At 48.4% G+C, this 25,139-nt stretch overlaps 2 protein-coding genes across 4 annotated transcripts; one reads left to right on the top strand and one right to left on the bottom strand.

Annotated features, from left to right (window-relative positions):
• fam184aa (family with sequence similarity 184 member Aa) lies at window positions 1-22,867 on the bottom strand. 3 transcript variants are annotated; one of them, XM_062446327.1, is made up of 19 exons: window positions 22,718-22,867; window positions 17,262-17,954; window positions 16,805-16,966; window positions 16,476-16,611; window positions 15,084-15,265; window positions 14,249-14,434; window positions 13,309-13,431; window positions 12,777-12,938; window positions 12,461-12,582; window positions 12,083-12,233; window positions 11,418-11,630; window positions 8,288-8,441; window positions 7,927-8,054; window positions 6,921-7,105; window positions 5,657-5,803; window positions 4,553-4,670; window positions 3,878-3,982; window positions 2,337-2,530; window positions 1-606 (listed from the first exon to the last, which is right to left on the bottom strand). In XM_062446327.1, the coding sequence occupies exons 2-19, from the start codon at window positions 17,907-17,909 to the stop codon at window positions 534-536; spliced, it is 3,189 nt and encodes a 1,062-aa protein (XP_062302311.1). In that variant the 5' UTR covers window positions 17,910-17,954; window positions 22,718-22,867; the 3' UTR covers window positions 1-533. The 3 variants fall into 3 exon arrangements, with proteins under 3 accessions (XP_062302311.1, XP_062302308.1, XP_062302312.1); XM_062446324.1 differs by lacking the exon at window positions 22,718-22,867 and adding an exon at window positions 20,126-20,882; XM_062446328.1 differs by lacking the exons at window positions 2,337-2,530; window positions 22,718-22,867 and adding an exon at window positions 20,126-20,882.
• gja1a (gap junction protein alpha 1a) lies at window positions 21,993-25,139 on the top strand. The gene is made up of 2 exons (XM_062446329.1): window positions 21,993-22,232; window positions 22,731-25,139. Exon 2 carries the CDS (start codon window positions 22,747-22,749, stop codon window positions 23,833-23,835), a length of 1,089 nt encoding a protein of 362 aa, XP_062302313.1. The 5' UTR covers window positions 21,993-22,232; window positions 22,731-22,746; the 3' UTR covers window positions 23,836-25,139.

The raw sequence follows: 25,139 nt of genomic DNA, 5'->3' as shown, positions 1-25,139 counted from the left end.
AAATGTCACAATAGTTGTTTATTGTTTATAATAGACATGTATAATATAAATATAGATATATTGTGCTATTTACTTTGAAACTGGCAAGACATAATTTGTGTTTAACACTTTGGAGAATGCAACTGTTAACACACACTTAAAACCGTCACATTAGGAGCCTTTTCCAACATCATTCTTGACTGTTTAGACATTAAAATGAAAAGTGCTCTTAATATTCCAGGGGATTATTCAGATTCATAAGACTGCTTACAGATCCGACAGTAAGTGACAGTAATTTAAAAAGGACCCCGATCCTTACAGTGGCATTATATTTAACAAATACGTTTTTTCTGCACCGACGCAGATATTGCATAATAACAGGCCATAACAAAACATCATCATCATTAATCATATTTTAACGCAACAAAAAAAAATAACAAAAAGTTTAACAAACATAACAGTTCACAGTGTATGAATGAACGCAGAGCCATGTTGTGTGTTTTATGAATAATTATCTTTTTCACATGCTCTAAGGTCGTCTCCTCCGGGCGGAGTCAGAACGTAAAGTATTGCGCGTAAAGCTCCTCCTGCGGCTCCGCACTGGTCACCTCGTCAGTCTCAGGAGGGCTGCACGGGAGTTCAAAACAACTATTACACAACAACACGCTAAACACAGCGACAACAAGATAGCAAGACGTGGTCACGATGCAAGCTCGACAGTGCGACGATACGACTACAACATGGAGAGACCACAGACGTGTTCGATTTCGTGACGGGTCAAAATACAAACTTTTGTTGTTGTTGTCACATGTCACACAACACAGCTCACCTAATTAAACCTGTGTTATAACATAAATATATCGACATCGTGGGAGAAGTGGTCTCCACTAGAACGGTGTGACTCAGATTCTGAGTTTCTAAGTCCTACAAAACCATCTTAATGAACAGTCACACCGTTCCAGTGGGAGCGGACCATTTCTTCCTCAACACACTCGCTGGTTCGGGCCAAGTGTGTGTGGCTGTGTCGCTGTCACCCAGCCAGACAGCAAGGGCTCAACAACGCCAGCTCCACGCTCCCGAGTCCCGACAGCCTCCCATAAGCAGTTTATTAATATTCAGACCACCACCACGATGCACATAATCACCCGACACCCAGGACCTTGCAACCCGCTCCCTAGCTAGCAGCAACAATGGCTGTAATTGGTACCCCTGCATCAGCAGCCAGGCAGTTACAGTAATGATCTTTTGTTAAGACTTGACCTATTAAAATCCCAGCACGGCCTTTTCACATAAAACAACAGCCTCTATTCTGGGAGGCAGAGCAAAGTGAAATCCGGAGAAAATCCAAACCGTGAGAAATCCCACAGAGGAGTTTTTTGGTCTTAAGAGAAACTTCCATCTTTTCTATTGTGCTATTTCAAGAAACCCAGATTATAAGTAAATAAACTTTGGCTAAACTGAAATGGAAATCAAGACTGTTATATGATGCCATACATTCATTGCTGGAAAATAGAAAACTGTTAGTGACACAAAATAAAACAAACATGCCATTTCATCTGTAAAGTGACCTGAGAAAGCATTCAAGATACACATCAGTAAAATGACTTGGAAAAGGAGAAAAGAATGACGTTTCCTGCCACAAGCAGCAAGCAGATGGTGTTCATGCTCACAGACAGTGATCAGGGATGTGGTGTCAAGTACAACAGCTGCATTCCAAAACCATGGATTCCGGAATATGGCCATTTGTCCAATGTCACGATATAACTCATCATGGCACATTCTGTGGATGCCAGCATATATTCTTATTAGGGAGATTGTTTCAATCCAGGGTCAGTTGACAGTTCAACTACGGGTAGTTGTGCCATGCACGAGGATCTAGCCAGGGTGCCAACCTGAGGCTAAAACAGTCTTCTCCTGTTAGCATCCAGGCTAGACCTGGGTAACCAAGACACTGATCACGGACTGTTGTTACGATGCACTGGGGTGTGAAGCAAGCAGGCCTGCCCTCTGCTGTGGATGAACATCAAACACACAGAGAGACAGGAGGCTCCGACAGAGCAGCGCGGCGCCACACCAGCACTGCTCGCTATGACGACTGACTGGTAGACTCGTTAACAACACTGAGAATCACACGACCAAGCCTAGTGGCAGGACCGGGATGGTGTGTGTGTGTGTGGTGTGTGTGGGGAGCTGTTAGGCCATGTCTGTTGCTGCCATGGTGACGGTATGTGCGGCGAGGACAAGAGTCGGTGGTGACGAGGTGACGAGGGGGGAGAGGAAGGGGGGGGGGGGGTGAGGAGGAGGAGGGAGGAAGGGGGGGGGGGTGAGGAGGAGGAGGGAGGAAGGGGGGCTCTCACCTCCGAGGGTTCTGAAGGTCAGGCTGGGGGTGCGGAGGAAGGCTGGAGGACGGGGGCGGAGGGCTACTACAGCGGGGCGGGGCGGGGTGGAGGGGGGAGGGGGGGGCAGACCCCGGGCCTAGCCCCTCCTCCTCGTCCTCAACATTTAGGTTTTGAGAGCTGACGTCTCCGTTCCCTGCCCTGCCACTCCTCAGCTGCATCAGAAGGACACAGACACAGAGGTGGGGAAGCTGCAGCCTCAGGGGCAGTGTTGCCAAAACAAGCTCACCAGAAGTCGCCATTGGCTCTGAAATGTCGCAAAAAGTCGCTGGATTACATGATGACGTCAACCTTTAGATCTGTAGATGTATTAAGTACAATTACAGATCTAAAAAACCTACTGCTGTAACCACGGGGCACTAAGAAAGGCAAATCGGTTAAGTTATTTTGCTGCTACTCAACAACGAAAACGGAGATTGCCAAAGTAGCGGAAAGTCGACAGATTTGCTGCTCGTCGCTTAGATACGATTTCTAGTTGTTAGGGAAGGTGAAAAGTCTCTAAATTGGCAACACTGCTCACCGATGGACATCAGCCCAGAGAGGACAGCTCACCTGGGTGGAGCTTACAGCCCAGAGAGGACAGCTCACCTGGGTGGAGCTTACAGCCCAGAGAGGACAGCTCACCTGGGTGGAGCTTTCAGCCCAGAGAGGAGGGCTCACCTGGGTGGAGCTTTCAGCCCAGAGAGGACAGCTCACCTGGGTGGAGCTTACAGCCCAGAGAGGACAGCTCACCTGGGTGGAGCTTTAGATTCAGCCCAGGACCAACACTCCAGTTTCAACCAACCAACATGGGAATCTCTGATGCCTTGACTCTGATTGGACATGTTCACCCAGGGCTGGAACAAAGCTTGGCACACAAAGTAGCCCTCCTGGACTGGCAGCCTGAGGGTCTGATCAGGACAGGACAACCCCGATCCCCAGGTCTGATCAGGACAACACACCATTCAGAGAACGAGCGCTTTGATTGCGTGATGGATGGTTTCGCAGGTCAGGAACAGAAAGCAATGCTTGGACAAGAACAACATCAACTCTGGTCATGCACAGAGCGAGCGAGTGAGCGAGAGAGAGACCGAGAGAGAGAGAGAGAGAGAGAGAGAGAGAGAGAGAGAGAGAGAGAGAGAGAGAGAGCGAGAGAGAGAGGGAAGAAGAATCATTCCTTGAAAATGGAATTGGATGCAATGACACTGAAGAGTCTATCTTCATAATGCAGACATACAACATGAGAAGGGGGTTTGGATGGTGAGCACGCTATATTATCATAATATCTCTTAATAGTAAAACATCAGTTACAAACAGGATGCTGTGGTCAGATGCTTTTTGAACATCTGAATTCATGCATTAAAATGTTTGTTTGTCAGATAGCCCAATCGCCTTAGTCCCACCACGTCAAATCAACTCACAACGGTTGCTAGGCATTGTTGCCGAGCCGTCTGTTGTTATTTGTCTGGCTCTGCGTCCAGGTGGGTGCAACCTAACCTGCAGGTGCAGAGGTGCAGACTCACCTTAATGAGTGGGTTAATCACCCCTATGTTGGGGCTGGTGTTGAACACCTTGTTAAAGCCAGTCTCCCTGTTCACCAGCTCCAGCTGATAAAACTTCTTATCGTCCTACAAACAGATCGGTAGAACCAGGGTTACTCACGACAACTCCTGCTTGTTCATGTAATAATGTCTTTTTTTAATTTTCAGCAGATCATTTAGTTTTTATCCAAAGTGATGTATAGGGGGAGATTTGAACCTGCAAAACACCCAAAAAGTGTTTATATTAAATTATAAGCAAATCCAGGTTTAAATGTTGGCAGGTTCAGGTTCATTTCCTGAGTATTGCAATGGTGCATAGAGCAAGTCCACTACAGCCAAGAGTGTGTATAACATTCAGTTCACACCGTGCAAAATAAAAAGCCGGTCTAATCCCTGATAAAGATACATTCATCCTGAGAGATTTGTTTGCTTTCGATGCAGTAAATTCAGATGTCCAGAAGAGATATTAAAGTAGATAGCAGATCTTCAGAGAGACACATGGGTGTGGAACACAGAGACAGCTGGTTCTCCAGCTCCCAGGAGGATCAGGGAGGGAACACTTCCTTTAGTGGGCATCTAAAACACACAGAGGGAGGGAGAGGGAGGGAGCTGGTTCTTGTTGGGCCTCTGGTGCGGTAGCTGAAGGTCAGGACCCACCACCAGTTTCTTGACGAGGGACTCCCTCTCTGACACCATGTCCTTCAGCTCGGCGATGACCTGCAGGTCCTCCAAACGGCTCTCGCGGTTCCGGAACTTGTCCTCTGTTCCTTCCAATCTAGAACACGGAACACAGCGGGTCACGGACGCGACGACAGCTTTACGGTCGTCATGACGACAGCTTTACGGTTGTCCTGAGGACCGATTCATCTGACACTTTGATCCGATGTGAAGTATGGGGTGGGGGGGATTTGAACCTGCGACCTCACTGAGCTCTCTCTGCGTGGGAGTGGGAGGGTTCTCTGGTAACCATCCAGACTGCAGCTGTAGCCTCCCAGCTAAGCTTGTCATGGTACAGATAGTTTCTTTCTGAACTTCCTTCCTGTGTTTTCCTTCTCCTACAGCCACCTAGTGGCTGAACAGAGCAGCGCACGTAACACGTCAGCCTCAACAACATAACTGGGTTAAAACTACCGGGACCTGATTCTGAGTGGTCGTGATCAGGAATTCTGCTCAGCCTCTGGCGTTGAATAACGAGCAGCGTGTCTATCCTGTCTAGCTGCCAGTGTCGTAGCCGCAACAAGGGTCCACATGGGTCATGGAGTTATTTCGAGGTGGCACATTTATAGTTTTTTATCGTGGGTTTAGCTTAAGGGTTAGAATAACTGCTGAATGGGGAGTATTTAGGTAACCGACATATTTGTCAATTGCTGTGGGGGGGCCAAGCCCCCCCCTCCCTTGGGCCCCCCCAGGTTACCTGGAAGGATAGCCCTGCAGGGGGGATGAGGTGAGTCAGAGAGCTGCAGTACCGTGGGCCGAGGCTAGATGGCGCTCACGCTCAGTCCTAAATTAGGTCACCACAGAACCACAGATCGCATTATGCATGCAGGAAGAACAAAGAACCACGATTCTGCATTGGTCTGTATCAACACTTTAACAGACTGCACTACAGTCTCCGCAGACCACCAAGCTGTTAGGACTCAATATAGCCCTAGAGCAGGAGGCTTTTTGTTACATCCACCCAATTACACACCTCTCTCTCTCTCATACACACACATATACTCTCTCACACACACACACACACACACACACACACCAACTTACAGGATCTGGAGGGCGGAGATCTTGTCTTTGAGCAGCTCCTGGGCCTTGTTGAAGTCTGACAGCATGATCTGAGTCTCTCTGTGATGAGACGCTCCCAGCTCCCCCAGCTCACGCTCATGCCTCCTGGTCAGGTCCTGCTCATGAGCCCTGCACACACACACACACACACACACACACACACAAACAGATTGACACATACGGGAAGAGAGGTTAGAAATAGGATTTTCATACACAACTTTAGCATGGGTCAGTGAAAATCTCCTCCTCCTCTGCCCTCCTCATAACCTCCCCATCCCCTCCTCGTACTCCCCTCCCTAACCAAAATCCTGTCAGGCTTGATTTCTGATGCTCTGCAGATTTCAAAAGAGGAAACATGCTGTCCTCCCCTCCTCTCCCTCCTTCCATCCCCTCCCTCCTCCTCCTCTGACAGTACACCTTTCCTCCCATCTCCTCAGAGATACAGGATCATTTGTATCTCGAGAGGGGTTCTTCAGTAGGTTGCAGTCCAGTCTGAATCATGCTGGCCCCGAGCAACACGACCAGGAGACAGAGAGCAAATCTGTTCTTCGCTAACGAGAGTTGGACCTCAAGATGATTCTGTTTGACCTCCCAGATCTGGCCATGCCGCCCGTTACTAACGAGAGCAGCTGCAATTTGACTTCCTCACAACGCATCTTTTATTGATGGGATGTTTTTGAAATATTCATATGAGCAGCGTATGAAATGTTGATGGCTTCTACCTCAGCCCTCCGACATCCTTCAACAGAACTTCATCTTCCCTCAGAGAGGAACAAAAGGTTCCTGGGGCCACGCCCCCGGCTGGGGCCACGCCCCCGGCTGGGGCCACGCCCCCGGCTGGGGCCATGCCCCCGGCTTGTGTGTCTGAAGCAGACCTGACAGCAGACTCCAGCTCAGACTCAGGACTGAGACCCCAGCATGCTGGCTCCAGGGAACCTGAACTTCTTTAAAGAAGCTCTCAGGGACTAATTACCTTCCGGTCTGGAGAGGAGAGAGGCTGAGGAGAGAGGCTCTGAAGTCTCGGAGGTCCAGAAGTGTTCGCTGCTACTGCCGGAAGCCGGCAATGCGTCTTAAAACGACGACATCGGAAATTCTTATTGAATTCCAGTCGTTTCTGTTCCACTCCAATTCAAAAGACATTTCTTTCCACTCAAACCCATTAGAGTGTGTTCATTTCTATCCAACACTATGTGTCAGAGGACTGGGCAGCATGGGGTCAGGGGTCGGGGGTCAGAGGTCAGTGTACCTGATCTGGTGGTTGGCCTCGCTCCGGACCCGGAGCACCTCCTTCCCCTTCAGCTCCAGTTCCCGGGTCAGGGTATCGATGGTCTCGTTGAGGGAGTGGATCTCGTGGTCCAGGTCTGTGATGCGATTGGTCCGACAGCACACTTCCTGTTGCAGGTCCGAGATACGACCAAACAGCTCCTGTTCCTGGACCAATCAGAACGACACTACATGAGGTCACACATCCTTTGATAATCAGTACAAACACACACACAGCAGGGGGTGACGGACTGTGAAGGTTGACGCATCTCCTCACACAACGCTGCAAACCCTCCTGACGTGAGGGGTGGGGGGGTGACGGTAATGAGTCGGATCTGAGGGAGATGCTACTGAATGTGCTTACATGAAACAGCTATTGGTAGGATTAGCAGCTAGCCCCGAGGCACAGTCTAAATTCCTAAGTAGGTCATGTTAAAGGGAATACCACTATATTAACGGCAGTCAGTTGGAATTGTGCAGGCGGGGGGGGGGGGGAGAAGAGAGAGAGAGAGAGAGAGAGAGAGAGAGAGAGAGAGAGAGAGAGAGAGAGGGAGAGGGAAAGAGGGAGAGGGAGAGAGAGAGAGGGAGAGAGAGAGAGAAAGGTAGAGAGAGAAAGGTAGAGAGAGAGAGAAAGGTAGAGAGAGAAAGAAAGTGTGTGTTGTGTTTGTATGTGCATGTGTGAGTGTATGTGTGAGTGTGTATGACTGTGTGCGTGTGTGCGCGGTAGAGAGAATGATGCAGTACACTCCCAGCACCATGAAGCATGTTTCCCTGCAGCTGCAGTCATGAAGGATCTTTCTCCACGATTTAAGCTTTCAGTGACACATGACACCCATTCATGTTAATGTAACCTACATGTACATTTTTACTATGCAGCTACATTGTATTTCATGTAACCTCAGTGTAAAGGGTTGTTATGTAGTTCCATGACATGGTAGTGTCAGGGTAGCTGGGTGGTGGTGTGTAACAGCGTGCAGAGCGGGTCTGACCTGCTGCTTGCTCTGCTCCAGGGTGCCCTCCAGCTGAAGCTTGGCCGCTGTGTTCTCCTTCTGCTGGTGCTGGCGGAGGTGTTCGATAGCCGTGGCGTGGAGGTGGTTCAGCTCCGAGCGCAGTGACGCTATGATCAGGAGACACACATCCAGAGGTCAGAGGTCACCCTCTCTGATAGGGTTAGAAACACGTGATGGATGTAAATACTCCTCTAGGGGATGAACAATGTATCTATGTATCCAGCTGTGCGTCTTTGGATCTGTCAGTCTTTCTTTCCATCTCTCCACCCATGCATCCATCCATCACTCCATCCCTGAACCCCAGGATGTGTGTGTGTGTGGGGGTCTGACTGTGTCCTACCCAGCATGGCCTTGCCCTCGTCCTCCAGCTCAAAGCGCAGGGTCTGCAGGTCCTGCCCGGCCTGCTGGCGCAACACCTCCAGGGTGCGTCTGTGAGCCTCCTTCAGCGCCAGCACCTCCTCCCTCTGCTCCTGCTTCAGACGCTCCTCCAGGGCCTGCACACACACACGACTGAGTTTCAGTTTCCGCTCTGATGAGCGAGCAGGGCTGTGTTGGTGAAGATCAGAGCTGCAGCCTGGTGGCGGATGTCTGTTTATATCCTGGTGATCCTCCAGATCAGGATCTAGCAGCACTCAGATCCAGCACACCCTCACAGATCCAGCACACCCTCACAGATCCAGCACACCCTCACAGAGCAGTTACTCAGATCCAGCACACCCTCACAGAGCAGTTACTCAGATCCAGCACACCCTCACAGAGCAGTTACTCAGATCCAGCACACCCTCACAGAGCAGTTACTCAGATCCAGCACACCCTCACAGATCAGTTACTCAGATCCAGCACACCCTCACAGATCAGTTACTCAGATCCAGCACACCCATAGAGAGCAGTTACTCAGATTCAGCACACCCTCACAGAGCAGTTACTCAGATCCAGCACACCCTCACAGATCAGTTACTCAGATCCAGCACACCCTCACAGAGCAGTTACTCAGATCCAGCACACCCTCACAGAGCAGTTACTCAGATCCAGCACACCCTCACAGAGCAGTTACTCAGATCCAGCACACCCTCACAGATCCAGCACACCCTCACAGAGCAGTTACTCAGATCCAGCACACCCTCACAGAGCAGTTACTCAGATCCAGCACACCCTCACAGAGCAGTTACTCAGATCCAGCACACCCTCACAGAGCAGTTACTCAGATCCAGCACACCCTCACAGAGCAGTTACTCAGATCCAGCACACCCATAGAGAGCAGTTACTCAGATCCAGCACACCCATAGAGAGCAGTTACTCAGATTCAGCACACCCTCACAGAGCAGTTACTCAGATCCAGCACACCCATAGAGAGCAGTTACTCAGATCCAGCACACCCATAGAGAGCAGTTACTCAGATTCAGCACACCCTCACAGAGCAGTTACTCAGATCCAGCACACCCTCACAGAGCAGTTACTCAGATCCAGCACACCCTCACAGATCCAGCACACCCTCACAGAGCAGTTACTCAGATCCAGCACACCCTCACAGAGCAGTTACTCAGATCCAGCACACCCTCACAGAGCAGTTACTCAGATCCAGCACACCCTCACAGAGCAGTTACACAGATCCAGCACACCCTCACAGATCCAGCACACCTCTCTCTCTTTCTCTGCCTTTCTCCCTTCCTCCTTCTCATCCACTCTCTCTCTCTGCCCCTCTCTCTCTGCCCCTCTCTCTCTGCCCCTCTCTCTCTGCCCCTCTCTCTCTGCCCCTCTCTCTCTGCCACTCTCTCTCTGCCTCTCTCTCTGCCTCTCTCTCTTTTCACATCAAAGGTTTCCTCCCAGCTGCACTGACTAAGGCGAGCCCTGGTTGTGTTGCTCTATAAACAATAGAAACCTGTTCTTTGTGACACTGCAGCAGTGCTAGATGTTGCAACATGCTAGTTAATGTTGCCTTGATGTAGAAGTGAATCACAGTACATTACAGTACAGCCCAGGACTCCCACATACTGACGAGCTCTCTCTCTCTCTCTGCCTCTCTCTCTCTCTCCACGCTGGAGCCTCTGGATGTGATCAAAGCCTCTCTGCTGCAGACACCGCAGAAAATCACACTCGTATACCAGAATCTGGGGAGCTTTCTCTTTCTGACCTGCTAAAACCGGCTGGCGGTAATAACAGCTGATGGAGGTAATGTTCCAGAGGAGCAGGGACACCCTGGCAGGGCTCCACACCAGGGGGGTACGTGGAGGGGGAAGCTGACTGCGGAGGGTATGAGTGGGGCAGGCAGAGTCACTGTGGTGTGGAGGGAGGGAGGGTTATGAAGGAGAGAGGGAGGGAGGGAGGGAGGGAGAGAGGGAGGGAGAGGGAGAGAGGGAGAGAGGGAGGGAGGGAGGGAGGGAGGGAGGGAGGGAGGGAGAGAGGGAGGGAGGGAGGGAGGGAGGGAGGGAGAGAGGGAGAGAGGGAGGGAGGGAGGGAGGGAGGGAGAGAGGGAGAGAGGGAGGGAGGGAGGGAGGGAGGGAGAGAGGGAGAGAGGGAGAGAGGGAGGGAGGGAGGGAGGGAGGGAGAGGGAGAGAGGGAGGGAGGGAGGGAGGGAGGGAGAGAGGGAGGGAGGGAGGGAGGGAGGGAGGGAGGGGGAGAGGGAGAGAGGGAGGGAGGGAGGGAGGGAGGGAGGGAGGGAGGGAGGGAGAGAGGGAGGGAGGGAGGGAGGGAGGGAGGGAGAGGGAGAGAGGGAGGGAGGGAGGGAGGGAGGGAGAGGGAGAGAGGGAGGGAGGGAGGGAGGGAGGGGGAGAGGGAGGGGGAGGGGGAGAGGGAGAGAGGGAGGGAGGGAGGGAGGGAAGGAGAGAGGGAAGGAGAGAGGGAAGGAGAGAGGGAGAGGAGAAATGCCAGAGAGAAAGAGACAGAGGGAATGAGAGGGGATGAGAAGGGAGAAAGAAAAAAGCAGATGAACGAGAATTGAAGGGAGAGAGAGAGGATGGACAGTTGGATGTAGGAAGTAGGGATATAGAGATGAGTGGAGACAGATATGGCTGGAGACAGATGAGTGGAGACAGAGATGGCTGGAGACAGAGATGGCTGGAGACAGATGAGTGGAGACAGAGATGGCTGGAGACAGATGAGTGGAGACAGAGATGGCTGGAGACAGATGAGTGGAGACAGAGATGGCTGGAGACAGATGAGTGGAGACAGAGATGAGTGGAGACAGAGATGGCTGGAGACAGATGAGTGGAGACAGAGATGAGTGGAGACAGAGATGGCTGGAGACATGCAGTGACAATGACAGATGAGTTACTAACTGGGATGTGGAGATATGCATGTATGATGTAGGTTAAGTGTGTGTGCATGTGTGTGCCTGCCTGTGTGTGTGTATAGATGCGTGTATAGATGCGTGTATGGATGCGTGTATGGATGCGTGTATGGATGCGTGTATGGATGCGTGTATGGATGCGTGTATAAATTGCGTGTATGGATGCGCGTATGGATGCGGATACCCTGATGTGCTGCTGCCGGGCGTCCTCCATGGTGCTGAGGGCGCAGCAGTGCGCATCCTGCAGCCTCTTCTCCCGTCGCTGGTGTTCCCTCCTCAGGTCCGCCAGCTGCAGGGACAGCCGCTCACGCTCCTGGCTGAACCCTGCCTGCAGCTGCTGCAGCGCGGCCTGGGACTGGGACAGCTGCAGCTCCAAGCTCTGCTTCAGCAGGGAGATCTGGGGGACGGTTAGGGTTGAAGGGGGGAGGACAAAAATAAAATACAGGCTTCTGAGTAGAAATGATGTAAAAAAGGGTTAAAAACTACATTTAAAAACTTGAAGAAATGAAACAAATATGTTTTCAACCTTTCATAACTATTTTTCCCAAAAACCTTTTTGAAAAATATTTTTTCAACCTGTCAGATTAAAATGTTTTTCAACCTTTCAAAACTTTTTTTTCCCCCAAAACTTTTTTCACACACACAACAGTTTCAGTTTCAACCTGTTGGACCTCACAATAGATTTTTGCACCCATGACACCAAATCTTTTTTTTCCAATACTTTTTTTCAAAAGATTTTTTCAACCTTTCAAAACTGTGCGTGTGTGTGTGTTTGTGCGTGTGTATGTGTGTGTGTGTGTGTGTGTGTGTGTGTTTGTGTGTGTGTATGTGTGTGCGTGTGCTCAGTACCTGCTCTAGCAGGTCCTCCACCTTCCTCTGCCACCCCTCCCTAGCCGCCATCATCTCCACCTCCTTCTGCTGAGACAGCTGGCTCAGGGCTGCCTGCTTGTCTGCCTCGTACTCCTCCACCAGCTCCTCCTTCAACAGACGCAGCTCCTCCCTGCGGGGGAGGGGGGAGAGGGAAGGGGGGAGAGAGGATAGAGCGGGGAGAAAAGGGAGAGGAGAGAGAAGGGGGATACAGTGGGTGGAGAGTGGGGTAGAGAGACAATGAGAGAGAGAAGAGATAGAAAAATAAATAAAAGAATGAATGAAAGAGAGGAGTGAAAGCGAGTCAGCATGAAGGCCAGAGAGCAGCCTGTGTTTCCTGCCCTGTGAGACGTGCGCTACCTCAGAGCATCTGTCCACTTCTGGTCCAGGTCCTCCGCCATCTTGTCCACTTTCTGCTTCTCCTCGGTGCGTATGGACATCACTCTGGCCTCGTGCTGCTGTTTCTGAGTCTCTATCTCCTCCTGAACACACCACGGCAAAGCGTCAACAATGCTGATCGTCAAGGAACATCTACAAATTCATCCCGACCGCTACAGAAGCAGAGCATTGTTCCAGGCTTAAACAGGAACACAGAGCCACCGCTAGTGGATGAGAGTTACCTCATGCATTAGTCCAGCAAAGACAAGACATCTCTCTAACCCATGTGTTTATTTACCTGGAGGTCGGTAAGAAGGTTGCTGGTCTCTCTAACCCTGGACCTGGTGGCATCCAGCTCGGTGCACAGTCTCTCCTGAGTCTCCTTCAGGCCGGAGATCTGGTAGTGAGCCGAGCTCAGGTTCTGCTCTCCCTCCTTCACCATCTCCTGGAGATGAGACACCTGGAGGACACAGAGAGAGACGTCAGGCCAGAGAGAGACGTCAGGCCAGAGAGAGACGTCAGGCCAGAGAGAGACGTCAGGCCAAAGAGAGACGTCAGGCCAAAGAGAGACGTCAGGCCAGAGAGAGACTAGGAGTAGAGGAAAGAAGGAGACAAGGACAGAGACTAGGAGAGAAAAAGACTAGTTAGAGAGGGAGTAGGGGAGGGAGACTAGGAGAGTGACCAGGAAAGAGAGACCAGGAGAAGAGCTACCAGACCAGTCAGCAATAGTTAGACTACCAGACATCCCCTCACTAAATGCACTACTTGTGTAGTGCTGGTTTAAAGCGTGTGTGGTGAGAAGATATTAGAAGCCTGTTTCGGTGCCATACCTCTTGATGTGCTATGTTGAGCTTGGCAGAGAGCTCCTCCTTCAGGTTCTCCAGCTGCAGCTGCAGACGGTTCCTCTGTTCCTCCAGGGACAGGCGCTGGATCTCGTATTCCTGACCCATTTCCTGCAACAACAACAAAAAAACGATCCTTGATCGCTGAACATTATCCTCCATTACAGATCTGGCGTGATTCTCAATTCAGTTTTACCAGGCCTCAGTATTCTGTTCTAAGTTCAAGAGTAAAGAGTAAAAAAGTTGTCTGATAACTAGTAATCCCATTCTCGTCTTTATCTTCCGATCTTGATTGTCTTTGTCGTAACATCTTTTCATTTGAGTCTGCTTTCATCAAGGAGCGTGAAATCCTGAGAAGGGAATCGTACTGAGTATGGGCTTTACATTGACCTAATTAATTCTGTGAATTCATGCGAAACATTTGTTAGACTTTTTTTCTTCTTCTAACAGATGGCAAACGACTCAATTCACAATGCGCGTAAACAAACAGTTTTATGTAATGTGACTGCATATGTTAATCATTAACAATGAAAGAAAAATTGAAAATGAAACAAACATGACAGAGGACGTGTAATTATCCCACAGACACCAGCCTCAGGAACATAACTATTCTACAACAGAACTCTATTCTACAACAGAACATTTTACAACAGGACTCTATTTTACAACAGAGATTGGATTTCAATTTCACAGACAGGATTACCTGTGCTGTGCCCCGTACTGATTCTGAGAAGCAGATTCTCCAGCGAGTCACAGAGGGTGCTGGGAGAAGAACAAGCCAGTTTTGCAGAGCTATGATCACCTCAGCTTCCCTAACCACGGTCCTTCTTAGGATCTCTCTACTCTCACAATACTGGACCTCAGAAACCAGGAGACAAACAGCCGTGAGTGTGCTTGCTGTCAGACGCCGAGCAGCAGGTCCTCTCACCGCCACCAGCAGGCTCCTCTCCCGCTCCGCGGCACTCTGCGCGTCCTCCTGCACGGCCCGGTGTTTGTCCTCCAGCTCCTCCAGAGCCTTGGCCTGCGCCTCCCCCAGCCTCACCGCCTCCTCCTCGTACCGGCCTCTCAGCCGCCCCAGCTCCCTCTCGTAGCCCTGACGCTCCTCACGGAGGGACTGGGGCACAAACACGCATCATATATTAATACAAGATATTAATGCGTTTATGAAAGATAAGACTTGATCTACTATTTTGGATTAGCGTATGCCAGTGGTAGATCACACAGTATCTGGTCCTAATGCGACTTGTTGATCAGAGCCAGAGATCCTAAATACATCCTGTGATGTCTGATTACAGTATTACTGTAGTAAGGTTCTGATTTCAGTATTAATGTAGTAAGGGTTGCTGATTGCTCCTGAGAAATGCTTCAGAGTCCTTCATTTAAGGGAGTCAGTACCCATTCATCAGCAGAAGTGTGTCATTGAGTCGAGGACGGCGGTTTCTCTACAGAGCAACTAATTAGACCCTAGGGCGACTGTTGGGCAAGGAGACATTTCATTTATTAGAAACCAAAAACTACCACTTCATGCAAATATGGTTGTGCACAGCATAAGCCTTACACCCGAAGCAATAAAAACGACATAAACGCAAATGACTAACATGTTTTCTGTTAAAGGCTGAGAAGTTATCTAAAGAGCCATTGGCCCAGTTTCCCAGACATGAATTAAGCCTAGTCCTAGACAAAAAAAACATTTGCATAGCAAACTATAGCATAGCAATGCATAGCATAGCATCCAGTGGTATTGTACTGCGGTTGTCCGGTACCTGCTCCAGGTCCAGGACTTGCTGCTTGTGCTGCTCGTCAGCTGCCTGGGCCTGGTTGAGCAGGCTCTCCCTCTCCTCGTCCAGGCGATGGATCTTCTCCCTCAGACGGATCTGCTCACAGTCCAGATCCCTGATGGTGGCCTCGTGGCTCATCTGGGTGGCCTGCAGGGATCCGATCTGGCCTGTCACACACACACACACACACACACACACACACACACACACACACACACACACACACACACACATAAACACACAGTCTCATCTGGTGTCACACTTTCAATTGCTAAAGTAACTTCAAAGTGAAATAAACACACACACACACAACCCCTATTCATCATTTCAGATATCTTTTACCAAAACAAAATAGTCCCTTCGGGTAAATCTGATCCCCAGAGCCCTGGCTCACTGTGAGCAGAGAGCAGAGTCGGGTTGGGGGGCTGGGGAGCTTCCATATATCAGGCACACACTCATCTGTTAAAGGAGATGAGATGGGGACCGGGTGTACCCCTGAACACTTGTGGGCTTTCTCATCTGGTGTCACACGTTCAATTGCTGAGGTAACTTCAAAGCGAAATAAACCACTGCCATTTTACATTTTCTTTGAGGTCCAGCTTTTATAATGGCGTGAAATATTCATCAACCTGGATGGCATTCAACATCCAGCTGCACTTCCCACTATCACAGGGGATCCTGGGAAATAACCATCTATAAGGAACTCAGAAAATAGAAGCGGACCCGAGTTTCTCATCCAACGACAAGACGTGCTCTGTGACCATGAAGATGTAAAATAAATCACATTTGCTGCAGGGGCAGGTGCAGCTCAACACTGGAGCGTTCTACTGTGGATCAAGAGGACGCAATATCTAACCCCTCTATGTTTGTATCTTTATATAAAACCGCCTCTTAATGAATACATTATTATTATACTGTATATGTATTTTTGGGCATTTCTGCTTGATTTTTGATAGAGACAGTATGTAGAGAGACAAGATGGGCAGGGAGAGAGAGGGGATGACATGACCCTTTGCTGCATGTCTTCTCTCTATCTACTTGCCTTTCCTGTCACACTTCACTTAAAACTGTCTGATGAAAATATTATCTTAACCCTTGTGCTGCCTTCGGGTCGCATGACCTAAAGGTTCATAACGAACCATCGTTGTGTTTACCCAATTTTACCCAATACAAAAAAATTAAATAAATAATAATCATTTATTTTAACCTTTGCAATGTGGGGGGGTCTGAGACAGCCCAACGGTTCAAAGAAAATTCCTCACTTTGTTTTTGTATGCGGTAAAGTTGTCGCAATACAACGGTGGGTCACAATGACTGATGGGTCAAAATGACCCGAAGATAACACAAGGGTTAAACAGCAAAGCAGTGTGGTCTCACTGGCTTTGAGGAGGATCTCGCTGGCCTGCTGCTGGACTCTGTCCCTGCTGGCGTCCAGCTCGTACTCCGTGTCCTTCAGCTGCATCACCCAGATCTCCCCGTCCTGGATCGCCTCCTCCAGCTGCTTATGCAGATTCTGGAAGGTGCCACAGACGGAACAAGGCAGCAAGTAAAGCACGTCATCAAAATAATAGTGTTGTTTCGAAAAAGTTGCGAAAGACATAGATTCTATTGCGAATACTATACACACACAGACCTAGAAGTAAACACACACACACACATATAGAATAGACATATGCACATAGATCTAAACACACACACAGGTCTACCTTGACAGTGCCCTCTGCGTTGGTGAGGGAGGTCTGGAGTCGGTTGGTCTTATCTCGGCTCTCCCTAGCCTCCTCCTGGGCTCTCTGCAGTTCTGCACGCAGCTTACCCAGAGTCCTTTGCAGCGCTGACTCCTGGGCCTGGAACTCCTTCCTCAGGTCCACCTGCAACCACGACACACACCTTCAGTCCTCATATCGATTTTACTCCAAAAGTCAGCTCGCATCAAATCCAAACAGATATGCAAACATTTGGAGTCAGTTGATAGTCCTGTTGTTTGATGATGTTTCAGCCGTGTGTGTTGGGGTGTCTATAAGGTGTATTAGATGTTGTTGTGGTGCTGTGTGTCCCAGGTGTGTCCCAGGTGTGTCCCAGGTGTGTCCCAGGTGTGTCCCAGGTGTGTCCCAGGTGTGTCCCAGGTGTGTCCCAGGTGTTGAGACCCCCGCCTGACAGATTCACCTCAGTCCTCTTCCAAGCCAGCAGGTTCTCTGCGGTGATCTGCTGGGAGCGCCTCATGGCCTCCAGCTCCCTCTCATAGTAGCTCTGTGCCTTGGTGAGCTTGGCCTCGTACTCCTCCACCAGCCGCACCTTGTCCTTGGTCAGCTCCTCCACCTGCTCCATCAGGCTGTCCACCTGGGCGCGGTGCAGCTCGGCCAGCTTCTCCTGGTCCACCGTGGAGTTGGCGCTCTGGTTCTGCTGGCTGTGCAGCAGCTCCTGCACTTCCTGCCTGTGTGTGACCCGCAGCTCCTCGATGGCGTGACGTTTCTCCTGCTCGAACTGCGCCTGCGTCTGGCTGAAGGAGCGCAGCTTCTCCTCGAAGTCTCGCCGCATCTCCTCCACCTCGCGAGACATGGAGACCACGCGCTGCGTGTGCTGGGCCTCTGTGCACAGCTGGGAGTCCTCCATGCGCTGCCGGTACATCTGGAACTCAGCCAGCGCCTGGCGCTTCATGTGCTCGTGCAGCTCCACAGACTCCTCCAGGGACTGCAGGCGTCGCCGCAGGTCCGCCTCGTCCGCCATCTTGCTCTTGTACTGCATGATCTTGTCACGCGTCTCCGTGACGATGTGCTGCACCTCGTCCTCGTGAGCCTCGCGCAGGGAGTCCATCTCCTCCTCGTGCTCGTCGTTCTTGGTGTTGAGGGCGTAGATCACCTGGAGGGGAACATTTCTTAATTAATTTTGTTATTTATTAAAGCAGTTTTGCTCAACTTTTTGCACAGACTTTTTCACAGTACTGTATATCTGAAAAATATTTTTAAATATTATATTAAGACTGTCATGTAAATACAGTGTGTGTGTTTGTCAAGAGATTTTTTATCGAAATTGACGTACCAATGGTGCATGTAGAAAGTTAATTAATGTTTACTTATGTCCCCGTACGGACCATGCTCCATCTCTCCCTGCTCGTGTCCCTCCCTGCTCATGTCCCTCCCTGCTCATGTCCCTCCCTGCTCATGTCCCTCCCTGCTGGGATGCCAGCCCTGCTAGGCTGCTCAGAGGATTGGTCAGCCAACGCTGGACCTGGTCGCGAGTCTCCCGGTCCTGTCCTACATCTATAAAGTTGAATAATGGATTTTGGTGTTTTAAAAACCCATCGACACTGTATGACTATGTTTAGCCTGTGTTCTGCTCCTCTCTCCCACCAACCGTCTCTGGAGGAGGGGATCCCTCTCTGAATTGCTCCTCCCAAGGTTTCTTCCATTTTTTTTTTCTCCTGTTGAGAGTTTTTTGGGAGTTTTTCCTTGTCTTCCTTGAGGGTTTAGGTTGGTTGAGGGGAAGTTCTATGGGCATATGTGAAGCCCTCTGTGACATGCTTGCGTGTAAAAAGGGCTATACAAATAAATTTGATTTGATTTGATTTTCAGCTTCACAGTCCCAGCCGCAAAACCTTCAGTCAACTGCTCTAATTTTCTATCTTAATGTCTCCGTTATTTATTTATTTTTCTTCAGTCGCTACTGGCAATATTTCTGTTTCTTCCTTCCATCTCCTCTCTGCTCCCAACGGCTGATAAAAAAATATATTGAGTGTTCAATGAGTTTAAGACAGAGCTCGTTAGTCACTTTTGATTGATTATCTTGGATTGAGGTTACGTAATCAGATTATTCTGTGTGGTTATGAATATACTGTGACCAAAGCTGTGTGGTTGGTGTGACAGTAGTTTTGATATATACACATAAATATGACTATCATGTAAATACAATGTGTGTGTTTATATTAAATGCCTGCTTCAAAATATTTAAAATGGGCCTGTGTGTGTGTGTGTGTGTGTGTGTGTGTGTGTGTGTGAGAGGATTGTGAAAGAGATCCTCTAGTGTCTGAGCCCTCCAGACTTCATCCTGACAGTCAGATGTCAGGTGATCCTTTAAAGTCCCAGTCAGGCTGTCTCTGTGTCATTCAGAGTGGCCGTTGGGTATCAACACCCCAGCAGGCCTTCTCAACACTGACGTCTACCGAGCACAAACACAACCCACACATCCTCTTTCATTAGCTCTGCTGAAACTGGATGTCAACTGTCAAATCGTTTTGGCTGAGAAAGATTTTTTGGAACACAAGTTGTAAGGGTTGTTTTCTTGTCATAACTGTTCAAAATAAACTATTCAGTAATATGATGAACTAAGTACTGAACTATACCGTTTTAAGTGTGTTAAGGAGGGGGAGTAATACAGAATGCCATGGATGTTTTACACAGATCATAGCAAGGGTTAAAAAACGGTTTGAAGTGCCTTCAATTATGTCCTCCTCCTGCACTCTTATCAAAGCACAAAAAAGGTTTGGCACCAATCCAGCTACTCCATCACAGAAAATTAGTCTCAATGATGAGAGATTTCCATAAATACAGAAGTCTTACTTTTACTCTTTTTCTCTGCGACAAGGCTTAGGGCTCTCACGAGACGGCTTATATTTCGTCTTCAATTCATCACCATTAGATGGGATAAGCTACTGACTATAAGCTGTCATTTATGAGAAGAACATTCGGCGTTAGAATAGGAGGGGAGAGATTGGATGCAGACATTACCGCTCTGACAGTTGAAGCTTCTGGTAGTTCAATATATTTTTTCTATATAGATTTCTCAGTCAAACTCAATAATATGAAAACGGTCTACAAAATGAGTATTTAGCATACTGAAAGACAATCCACTCTAACGACAATTGCGACTACCCTCGGAATTCATTCTCTCCTTTCTAATTTGCAGGGACTCACCACCTCAAGTTTATTTGAATTAAGGTCTGATCATAATCAATTACAAACGTGGCCTAATTAATTACATAATTTTCTAATGGCACGTTTGCAACACCTTGCAAGAGTGAATAGCCAACAAACCTTTGTGAGCTGCGCTATTTTCTTACTCATTTTCAGATGGAGGTCTTGAGTGTACTCCAACGATAATCCTCCCTCGTAGAACATGTTTGACGTTGGGGATGAATTAAATTTCCCTGCTCCGGTGATAACGGATGGGTTGCCAGGCGAGGTACTGTACGGTTGCTGCCAACCGGTTCCAGTCGCCATCTTCAACTAATTCACGACGGTCAGTTAGTACAAAAACAATACCTAACATCCAGTTTCATGCTCTGTTGTTTCATCCCCGTTCAGTAGTCGGTAGCCCACTATAACGACAAGCCCGTCAAGCCGTAGCGTCATCTTGTAACGGTGCGACCGAGCAGTCTCCATCTGCTCGCGCACAGAACATCTTCTGCAATCTGTGCGCGGTTCTATACACAATTTTGTTTTTAGGAGAAAAAAAATATCTTCTGCAGGCTGCAATTCTACGCAACGTGCGCCTGTATTTCTAATAGCCAACACAAAATATAAAATATGTGAAATAAATAAATATCAAATATTGCAACTCATTCGTGTGGCGAAGATACATTTGTGGCCATTCTTAGTTCAGCATCTGTAAACGCGACGGTGTTAATCATCCCACCAGGATTAGCGTTGATCCGTTATGTTGAGATGTAGTTGTATTTCGCGTTAGTCACCCCCCTTTAAAATAATTTAAACCCTGTAGTAGCGCCTAGCCTGCTCTGTACACACAGATTCTCACAAGCAGCCTCATCCTGTTGTCCTATTTCTATGGCAATTTTACCCCACACTACGGTAGGTGACGTATATCGTATGCAATTAGATTTTGACGTCGGCGATGCATGACAGAATACTATCATTAACCAGATGTTCTTTTTCACTGATTATAAAATAGGCTACATCTGCTGACAAAGACCCAAAAAACTTCACTCAAGTCATTGAATCTTGAAAAATGCATGTATTTCAATTTACTGGAAATCTTAGATCCATCTGGTGCAATGGGAGATGTAGCCAATTAAGAAATTATGTGTTGGTTGTTTAGATATAGTGGGAGTAAAAATAAATAAAAGGACAATGATTTGCACAAGCAGGGTGTGGATGTTTACTCCGAAGTCAAATCGATGTTCAATATTCAGTGAATTATAGGCTACATAATATAATCTAAACGTGGCCTATATAACAGGTTGCTGATGAGATTACATTTTACAATGTACTTCGATCGTGTGTGCGGACCCAGTCCCCAACACAGCCCCGGTGGAGGCCAACTTTATAAAGTCAACACGAAGATACACAGAACCCAGGGCTGGACTGGCCATCTGGCATACCGGGCATTTGACATTTGACCCAAAAATGCCAGGGCCGATTTTCGGTCCCAGTCCAGCCCTGATAGAACCTCATAGCGGTGACTATCACGTGATTGATCAGAGCATCATAGTTTAGATGTTGAGCATTCACATTTACAATCTGTCAATTCCATCCGTCAGGAATGGTAGTGGGGAAACCGAATTAGGCCTTTTGGGAGAGATTATTTATCTTGTGATGCCACCAGGCGGTGACAGACGGAATAACTGGGGAGGTCACATCTCAAGCAACCACGTACATGTCTGTACACTGTGTAGAAACAAAAAAGTCTTAATCTCTAATAGGTTCCTTTTATTTCTGTCTCATGTCTATCATGCTCATAATATGAGACATTTTAGTTGTTTATGATTTATCCTACCTTTGTTCCTCCCTGTTAAGGGTCCTGACGTTACAGTGAGTCTGCGTTAACTGGACACTAGATGGCGTAATTTCTAGTTTCTAGAATGAAGTTCTTCTGACATTCCACAGCATCACCAAGCAAAAGAGCAACAAAAAACCCACAGATCCAGTAGAAGTTTCCTACGTCAGGAATCAGGTGACTCAAAACTTTTCCGAGCACCACCAAACTCACAGTTAAGACTCCTAAATATCTTTAAGGATGGTCTCCGAACTTTAGTTGTGCTAGGACTTACAAGTACTTGCTTATATGGTGATCTTTTCTTTTAAATAATATGATGTATTTTTCAACGCTTTAACTTAAAATTTTCAACGGCCAATTTTGGGCGAGGACCATTTTATCCCGTTACATGATTTCGGCAGCTTCCAGGTAAGTGGAAACGACAACTTAAGTTTAGAGAAATTGACCCTTCATATTGATGTAGCCTATATAATGTCGAAATGCGCCTTTAAAGACCGGATTATGCAATCTTCATCATTCTAGCATTGGAACTTGTAATACAACATACGCTCTTCTCTCAGATCCGACTATAAATAGACCTTAATTAATTTTCATGTTTTCAAGGCAAACGCCATCGTGGTTGTGATAGTACGAGTTACTCATGAAGACTCAATTAACCATTAGGGTGGTCATCTTATTATATAGAGTTGACTATGCTGACTATAGATGGGTATTAGGCCAACTAATACTATCAGCAAGTGCTGATCCTGAAGGTCTGAACGTGCTTAAGGGAGCCGTCACGCCTGCTTCAAATAATAATTTTAACATGGAACTACTGATGCGAAATTGGTTATCAGTTGAAAGTTGACGGTTAAAGTACATTTGTCGTTTTTTTGTCGTTTCAAAGCTCTTACCGTATTTCTCCAGATAGACCTGATCCAGAATGGGGGACTGGAGTCTTCTGGGGAAACTCCTGGACAAGGTGCAGGCGTACTCCACGGCGGGGGGCAAAGTCTGGCTCACAGTCCTCTTCATCTTCCGGATCCTGGTGCTCGGCACGGCCGTGGAGTCGGCCTGGGGCGACGAGCAGTCGGCCTTCACCTGCAACACCCTGCAGCCGGGCTGTCAGAACGTGTGCTACGACAAGTCCTTCCCCATCTCTCACATGCGCTTCTGGGTGATGCAGATCATCTTCGTGTCCACGCCCACGCTGCTGTACCTCTGCCACGTGTTCTACCTGATGCACAAGGAGGAGAAGCTGAGCATGAAGGAGGCCCGTCTGAGGCTGCTGCAGGCGCAGGGCAGGGAGGTGGACGCCGCCCTCAGGAAGATCAAGATGAAGAAGGTGAAGCACGGTCTGGAGGAGCACGGCAAGTTCAAGATCAGGGGAGCCCTCCTCCAGACCTACGTGGTCAGCATCGTGTTCAAGTCCGGGTTCGAGGTCCTCTTCCTGGTCGTCCAGTGGTACATCTACGGCTTCAGCCTGGACACCGTCTACGAGTGCGAGCGCTTCCCCTGCCCGCACAAGATCGACTGCTTCCTCTCCCGCCCCACGGAGAAGACGGTCTTCATCGTGTTCATGCTGGTGGTGTCCCTGATCTCTCTGGCCCTCAACGTCATCGAGCTGTTTTACATCTTTTTCAAACGGATTAAAGACAGGATGAAGGGTCCGGATGACGACTTCCAAGTGAAGAGTGACCTGAGGCCGAGCACCCAGGACATGTCCTACATCTACTGCAACGGCTGCCCGCCATCAGCGCCCATGTCCAACCTGGGCTACAACTTGGACACGGCCGAGAAGACCAACTCTTGCAACAACTACCACAAGCAGGCAAGCGAGCAGAACTGGACTAACTATAGCACGGAACAAAACCAGTTGGGGCACAAAGGCCAGAGTAATTGCCACGGACAGAGCTTTGATCTGCCGGACAAGGCTAGCATGGGGAAAGAGCTGCACCTTCTGAAACAGATCGAGGCCAGGCCTAGCAGCCGGGCTAGCAGCCGGGCCCGGCCGGATGACCTGGACATCTGACCGGACGCAGGCCTCGACGGGTTAGAGGGGTCGAGGTCAGCTGGAATCTGTTGGCTAATGAAGAACGGGACTTTCCGTTTGACTTAATGAAATGACAGTAGCTGTAGAGCGACGTTTTCAGGAGGTGCTCTGCTGGAGGTACATTCCACACAAGACAGCCACACTCGTGGTTGCTTTTCAACCACAGGTTTTCAATAACAATGGGGTTGTCATTAAGACCAAAGGAAATACTTGATGTTGCCAAAACTTCCAATATGACTTTCTGTTTATATACATACCAACAATCAGTATTTCTGTTATTGTATTCAATTTTGTTCTTGTTTAATGAATAGGTAAATATTTATTAGTGTCATGTTGATAATGTCTGTCAGAAAGATAAAGATGTGTATCTTTACTGAGCAATATGTTTATGATATCCTGATAGACTTTGAATGGGTCCTAATTTAGCTCCAGTATGTCCGTTTCATCCAGCAAGTTGTACACAGCAACTTATTTTGTACCATGTGTCCCAACTGAACGACTGAATGTGTTCTCCTGCTGCACAAAGCATGAGGCAGACACTAAAGATCTTGTGAGACAAACATACAGAGCTCAGTAGGGAAAGTTTGAGTAGTTCCTCCTCCTCTCTCTAGACTCACCATTTCACTCCCACCTCTCTCTGTAAGAGCAGAGGACAGGCTGCTTCAACACCTCCTCTCGCCTGCTTCTCTGTGCGTTTCCTTAATCTTCAGGCCAGAGACACAGACTGTGACTGCATTTGTGTGCAACATCACCAGCCGATTGACGTCCCTTTGATGAGAAATGAATGTTTCAAGCAGTTTAAAAAGGCTGAAAGTTAAATGAAGTGAAATGATCCAGTGATTTTTCTGCCCTCCAACTTTTCTATTTATTCACAAAGCTAAACAAAAACATATGTCTGGGAAAAGCTCTGCTCACCACATATGGCAGGGTGGAGGAAGAAAGATGGCCTGGAATGGAGAAGTTAGAATGTTTCTGAAACATGCTCTGTAACACCAACAGTCACATTGAATCGGATAACATTAATACGTTATGTAAAAATTGTATGTATGAAAGACTGTCAAGGTTTTCCATTAAACGTATAACTCATACAACTTAAAGCTCAAAAGAACCGAATGTTTGCAATAACTTAAGTACAGGATCATTACAAAACATAGTTGAGTGAGTGAGCATAGTTCTTATCTATGATAGGGAACATAATTGTGTATAAACAAAGGGCTCTTTCCAGTCTGTGAATGTTATGTTTTATACCAAATAAGTGTCTAATAAATGTCTAATTTGCTGTA

Source organism: Osmerus eperlanus, chromosome 21 (assembly GCF_963692335.1).
Source record: "Osmerus eperlanus chromosome 21, fOsmEpe2.1, whole genome shotgun sequence".
Lineage (NCBI taxonomy): Eukaryota > Metazoa > Chordata > Actinopteri > Osmeriformes > Osmeridae > Osmerus > Osmerus eperlanus.
Note: the sequence above shows the minus strand (reverse complement) of the source record. Positions and strands in the feature narration are given on the sequence as shown.